Genomic DNA, 6,678 nt, shown 5'->3' with positions numbered 1-6,678 from the left:
GTGAATAATGCATTTTTACACAAAGATTTAGATGAAAAAGTATATATGAAAATACCACAAGGATTCACAAAAGAAAGAGATACCAGAGTATGTTGTCTCCAAAAGTCATTGTATGGTCTGTGCCAGGCTTCGAGAAATTGGTACAATAAATTTGCCAAAACTCTCCTTCAAATTAGATTCTGACATTCAAAGGCTGGTCATTTACTTTTCGTTTTCAAGCAAAAGGACACATGTTTCCGATCTCATCTATGTGGATGATGTTATTCTTTTGGGCAATAATGATCAACAAATAGAAAAAATAAAAGCCTTTCTTAACACCCAATTTAGTATCGAGGATTTGAGACCATTGAAATATTTCTTGGTATTGAAGTAGCTCGAATGTCGGGTGTAATTATTCTCAGCCAAAGGAAATATACTTTAGTCATACTTGTTGATAGTGTTCTAGAAGGTTGTAGGCCGAGCTCTTTTCTGGTGGAACAGAACATTCGTTTTACCACTGAAGATGAATCTCCTTTAGCTAATGCGGGACAATATATTTACTTACAGGTTACTCAGTCTGATATCACATTTGCGGTCAACACAGTAAGCTAGTTTGTTTCGGCTCCTCGGCATAGACATTCGGAATGTTGCTCTTCGTGTCTTGCGTTATTTTAAGGCTACACCTGGTCAAGGCATATTCCTTCTTGCTAGTAGTGATTTAACATTAACTACACATTGTGACTCCGATTAGCTTGATTTCCCCTTCACGAGACGCTCTAAAGCTGATTATTTTATCACTCTTGGTGTGCCTCTATCTCTTAGGAAACGAAGAAATAGTTTGTGGTGTCTCGTTCTTCAGCTAAAGTTGAATATCGGTCCATGATGACTACAGTTAATGAAATCTTATGGCTTAGATGGTTGTTACAAGATTTAGAAGCTACTCAGAAGAATGCTACGAAGTTTTATTGTGATAACCAAGCTACTCGTCATATTACAAATAATCATGTTTTCTTCGAACGTACCAAACATGTCGAAATAGAGTGTTATTTGGTTCGTGAATGCGTTGAATCCGGTGAAATTTTGTCAGCTGAGATATGCACCATAGATCAAATTGCAAACATTTTCACCAAACCTCTTGGGACTTACCGGTTTCGTCTGTTGCTTGGCAAGATAGGTGTTTGTGATCATTCCATCTTGTAGCTATCACATTCTTATCTTTGTTGTTATCTCTTATATGTTTACGTTTCCTAGCTTATCTAAGTCTTTATCCAGGATTACTTATTTTTAATTCAAATCGATGTATGAATACTCCTGAACGATTGGAATAGATAAAAAAAAAAAAAAAAAAAAAAAAAAAAAAAAAAAAAAAACCGAAGGAAACCAAATCGCATCTGTTGAATGTTTACTTCCGTTTTCTTTAATAATATAAGATAGTTCCTAGTTTTTTTTCAAGATATGTCCTACATTATTTTCTATCTAAATACCAAGTAAATTAAAAAAATTAAGTTGTTTCTAAAACCCACATTGATATATGGTAGTTTCGCTCTTAATAATAAGTTGCATTGAGGGACCAAACGACACATGTTCACGATATCCCACTTTCCAATTTTGAAGATCTTTTTAGCATGTTAACTTTTGCTAATTCCCGCATTTTAAAAGCATATCACCTAAGGATATTGCGTCTTACCTGACAATATATCGAACAACTCTTCTTTAACTACAAATCTTGTCATCTACTTACAAACCAGGTCAATGTTGACATCTCACCAGACACATTTATTAGCTAATATAGGTTGCAACTTGTTGCAACATATGGCATTTTAACGTAACATCTTTTGTCGAATTTTAGTATGTCGTTGAGTAGTGCACCACATTTTTTTGCATTTGCGAAATTTTGATCAACCATAACCATGTCAAATGGGGCTTTCCGACCATGATCTTACCAAAATGTTGTCAGGTCGATAAGATCATATTGTTGTTTTGATGTCATTTTTTGATACGGAAAAAATATTACACTTGAAAAAAACAAGAATATGAACCTTGAAAATTGAAATGTGAAACATAGAAAAGTTATTAGACAAAATGAGTCGAGAAAATGAACATAAGTTTCGAGAACATTTGATATTCGTAATTGACATACGAAAGTCGAGGCCATGATGTATGCTACGAATTTGATATTATAGAGGTTTTTTAGTTGTGTTGTGAAACAAAACTAACCAAGAAGCTATTATCCAAATAAAAAAAAAAAAAAAAAAAGGCCACATGTCTCTTTTAACCAGGGACCGGTTTTTTTTCATTTTTATTGGGCCTCAATAACAGGTTCATGAACCAAATGATATCCAACATTAATGACCTAATTTCTTCTCATTCTAAAATGTAGGCTTTTTAATGCCGGGAGTATAATAAATGTATTTATAAAAAATGTAAATATCCGTATTTCATTCACGTAACTTACCCAAATAGGAAAGTAAATCACACATAACAATTGGGGTAAACTTTTACTTACCATTTGCAAATTGTCTCAATGGCAGTGAAAGCACAACCCCAGAAACAATATAAGCTTTCAACTTTGCGAACACATAAATAATGTCCACAATACCCCAAACCCATGTATAACAATGAAAAAAACAAAAGGGCTTTTCTCTGTACATAATCTATCTCAATTCCTCCAATACCTTTCGAGTGGTGATGCCTTGTGGTAAATAATAGGATGATCTTTTTCTATCAGCTTATACACAGATCTGAAATTACAGGAAAAAAAAAAAAAAAAAAGATTGTTAAAATAAAGATGGATATTCAATTTAAGGAGTGTTTTTTTCTTTCAAAATGGTCCCAGGCCAAGGGCAAATGTGGAAAAACAAAGGAACCAACACAAATAGTAGTTACTCGGGATGTTCAAATATACCTTGTTTTAGATTCGCTGTTGTATGCAATTACCCAAAGAGCCCCCATCAAACCTGTCAAAATTACGATTTTGGACCTGAGCAGCTTTCTTCTTTCGTGCATTCATTAATGACTCGAAGCTTTTTCCGGGACTTGCTGTAGGAGTAGGACTACCGAGTTTAGTAATGTCGGGACACCTGTCGGAAAGCGATTGGTGAGTTCCACGGAAAGGTGATCTTGGACCATATTGCCCTTCTGTCCTCCACCAATATTTAGGACTCAAGAACTCGGTACCCATGCAACAAGAATCTGTGGTTGAAACTCTCCCACTTGAAATTGCTAAATCATATGATATTTCATCAAGTGCTCTTTCTAGACCATTTACTCGTGTCTCCAAAGAATTCATCCCACTACGGGAATTTCCCATGAATTTCTGAAATGAATTAAACAAATAGTTGTTGATGAATAAAAGAAATGTTTGAGAAGGGTGTTAATGTAATAATGTCAAAAGCACCTGTAGAAGATTTAAGAGATTCGACTGTTGATTTTCGATCTGAACAAGTTGTTTTTGGATCCGAGACAAATCTTCAACTTCTTTTTGGTTTCCATAATCATATTCGATTGTTTTTCCATTTATGTCAAACTCACAATCATCAATAAATGGAACTACACGAGAACCTAATCTTGAACCATTTAGTTTTCCGAAATTGCCCTCTCGTGTTTTGTTGGAAATCACCTGTTCTGTAACTCGTTTTTCGGTTTCCAAGATGATTGTTGGCTCCGTTTTTTTATTAATGAACTTTTCTTTACAATCCATGGATGCAGGAATGTTAACTTTGGAATCGGTTTCTTTCTCAAAATCAACTTTTCTGGCAATTGAAGCATTTGGTTTCCTGTAGTTACTCTTTGGGGGGCTTCTACTTTGTGTTGTGGTTGGAGATGATCGTTGAATTGAAGAATTTCTGCTACTGGGAATTGTTTCCTTTAATGGAGTCTGTAAAGAGGTAATAGGAGGACCATTATCTGGATCCATAAGAATCAAATTAGGTATGAAATAAATTTAGTTTAGATCACCTAACACACTTTTACCAGAAAACCAACCACCATGATTGAACAAAATGAAAAATAATACGAATACCTAACCAAAAGATAAGCAACAACTAATTGATGTGTCAAGAAGGTTTTAGGAAGATTTCATCCCAGTAAGCTTGGATTTTTTCGAATCAATCACAAAAACAGTTTACCTTTAGAAGATGAATTGGCATTCAGTTGAGGTGAAACAGGAACTTCATCTAGATGCCCTGGAATCTCCTTCCACAACTCTAATGTCTGATTCATCGATTCACGAACTACCTTCACCTGTTGCATTTGTTAATCAAATTGAAGCCATTAGTAAAAGAAATTGCTCGATTCCTGAAATGATTTTACACCGACCGTATATAGAATATTCATATGAAATTGAAATAGTATGATTTGACAGTTGATACCTTATCGAATCTCTTATTCTCTAAAGACGCAAGACATGATGATCTGAAAGCTGTCAAGTGAACCTTCTCCACCACTGCCAACCTTCCTAACGCCTCAACTGCCGCTTTCCTCGCCGCCCAATCATCACTACTCAGAAAGTCAACCAAGCACGGAATCAAGGAATTAAATGAATTCCGGTTAGAAGAGGCGCCACCAGCTGCAGCAATGCTGCCGATAACAGTTAACAACGCAGGTTTAGCTTTGAACCCATCGGATTTAATCAATTTCAAAACCCTAGGCAATAGCTTTTGCAACTGTGCCGGTTCAGGATCCGGCGACGCCTCTATCGCCGCCGACAGACACAACGCCGAGCCGATCTGAGAGTTCTGATCCTGTTCTGTCAGAACGGCTTCCACTAACGGCTTTGACAACGAAGAGAAGGACGGTTTAGAGATTTCCGATGCAATGGACGACACAGCTCCAACGCAGGCAGACCGGACAGCGGAATCAGGGTCACGGAGGCGGCGAACTACGGCGGCAAGCATTTTAGAAACGTGTGGTGACAAAGCATCACCGTGAGTTATTGAGAGAACACCCAAGATACGGACGCATTGCCTCCGTACAGGCGACTTGTCAGACGACGACGTAGCCGAGAGGTAAGTGAGGAAAGGCGCAAAAGAGTCATGATTGAGGCTGAGAGCGATAGACTCCAGCTCCGTCGCAGCAACGGCAAGCGTATCACGGTCGGAGAGCTTGTTGAGGCAAGTGATCACTCGGTGCTTGAGATCTTGTTGAGGTTGTGCCGGTGATTGAGGAGATAATGAGACTCGTTTAGAAAGAGACATTCTCCGAAATTTGGTGTGGAGTATATCGTGAGAAAGGTGCAGCGGTGTAGCACCACCGTTTTAAGGCGGAGGAGGCGCAGGAGATGAAGATGGCGATGGAGGGTCAAAATTGGATTGGGTCAAGCGTTTACTGGAAGTACACGAAATGAATTGCTTATAAATGGAGAGAGAGCGAAAGGAGAACGTGGAGGAAGAACAGCAAGATGGATATTTGTGTAATTTGCGCTCTGTTATTTTAACAATGTTTAATAACTTAACTATATTAGACCAATCAATTATTATTGTTATTACTATTATATATATATATATATATATATATATATATATATATATATATATATATATATATATATATATATTAACTCAGATGTTTTGAGAGGCCTTAAGTGATAAAAATCGGTTCTTTTTAGCCAAACTTGATCCATGCATGTGATAAGAAGGTCTTAATGGATTAAGACTATGAGTTAAGGACTTTTTGGACGTCCAAAGTGATAAAGTCCGAAACTTTATGATTGTATGGCATATTTGGTCACTGGATCTGGAATATGGGTTCAAGAGCTCAACCCATTAAGCACTTATTAAGACCTTGGTAAATCCTCGTGTATGCCCCGCGTAATATCTGTACGCCCAGCGTACGTGGTCAGCGGTCCCAATGATGGTCAACAAAGAACTACACTACGTCCAGTGTAACTGGGTGGTATGCCCCGCGTACGCTCCCTATTGGACTTTTGGCTTGTGGGCTTTATGCTTTGGGTCGGTTATGGGTCAATTGGGTTAATCCGTTAATGGGCTATGAATATAATGTTGTTTGGGCCAGGTTGGACTTGTAGGTTTCGTGTAGGCCCAATAGAGTGATGGGCCCAATTTAATAAATTGGGCTAATAATAGATTTGGACAATTTTGGTCTAGTTGATTAATTTGTATTCTTTATCTCTCAGTCGAGGGTGTCGAGCGTAGTAGTTGAAGACTCTCAGTTCAGTTCTGCACTATTGCTAGGTGAGTTCTCCTCACTATACCATCAGGGTCTACGACACTAGGTCGGTCCTTTAGGATTTTATCCTGGAGTTAGTATGTATTCCATATTCATGATCAGTTGGATTGGTACCTTGATGGATAGAATGGTACTATGTTTAGCAGTTAGTGTGATCTGTGCTTATTGTATGATTACGTGTTATTTATATGTCGACATATATGGGTGGGTTGGGTTGAGGCGGTATCCTGTTTTGTGCGGTTGAGGCCAACATACCCGGAGCAGTTTGGATAGGCTGTAGGCCCATAGGAGGCGGTCAAGTCATGTCGAAGGCTCAAGAGCGGTCCAGATAGGCTGTAGGCCCGTGGGAGGTGGTCCAGTCATGCTGAAGGCTCATTATGCATGCTGTTAGTTATTATTATTTTATTGGATGCTAGAGGTTGGTATATTGGGGGTAACTCACTAAGCCTTCGAGTTTATTGTTTCAGGTACATCAATTGACCATGGCAAGGCGAAAGCGTGACGTACACATCT

At 38.0% G+C, this 6,678-nt stretch overlaps 1 protein-coding gene across 1 annotated transcript; it reads right to left on the bottom strand.

Annotated features, from left to right (window-relative positions):
* Positions 1 to 2,390: 2,390 nt before the first annotated feature.
* LOC145041161 (TORTIFOLIA1-like protein 4) lies at positions 2,391 to 5,345 on the bottom strand. Its single transcript, XM_078989112.1, has 5 exons — positions 4,350 to 5,345; positions 4,107 to 4,221; positions 3,377 to 3,885; positions 2,885 to 3,295; positions 2,391 to 2,720 (listed from the first exon to the last, which is right to left on the bottom strand). Exons 1-4 carry the CDS (start codon positions 5,172 to 5,174, stop codon positions 2,891 to 2,893), a joined length of 1,854 nt encoding a protein of 617 aa, XP_078845238.1. The 5' UTR covers positions 5,175 to 5,345; the 3' UTR covers positions 2,391 to 2,720; positions 2,885 to 2,890.
* Positions 5,346 to 6,678: the final 1,333 nt, after the last annotated feature.

The sequence above is a fragment of the Lactuca saligna genome, chromosome 4 (assembly GCF_052625555.1).
Source record: "Lactuca saligna cultivar CGN05327 chromosome 4, ASM5262555v1, whole genome shotgun sequence".
Classification (NCBI taxonomy): domain Eukaryota; kingdom Viridiplantae; phylum Streptophyta; class Magnoliopsida; order Asterales; family Asteraceae; genus Lactuca; species Lactuca saligna.
The sequence above is the reverse complement of the archived record's forward strand: the minus strand, read 5'-3'. Positions and strand labels throughout refer to the sequence as shown.

What these genes read in the sequence shown, in the direction of transcription:
- LOC145041161 (XM_078989112.1), bottom strand. Translation starts at nt 5,174, where the DNA reads ATGTCTCTTTCTAAACGAGTCTCATTATCTCCTCAATCACCGGCACAA. An exon ending in AGAATAAGAGATTCGATAAG is followed by an intron (nt 4,222 to 4,349) that starts GTATCAACTGTC and finishes CAAATGCAACAG; the next exon opens with GTGAAGGTAGTTCGTGAATC. An exon ending in ATCTCTTAAATCTTCTACAG is followed by an intron (nt 3,296 to 3,376) that starts GTGCTTTTGACA and finishes AATTCATTTCAG; the next exon opens with AAATTCATGGGAAATTCCCG.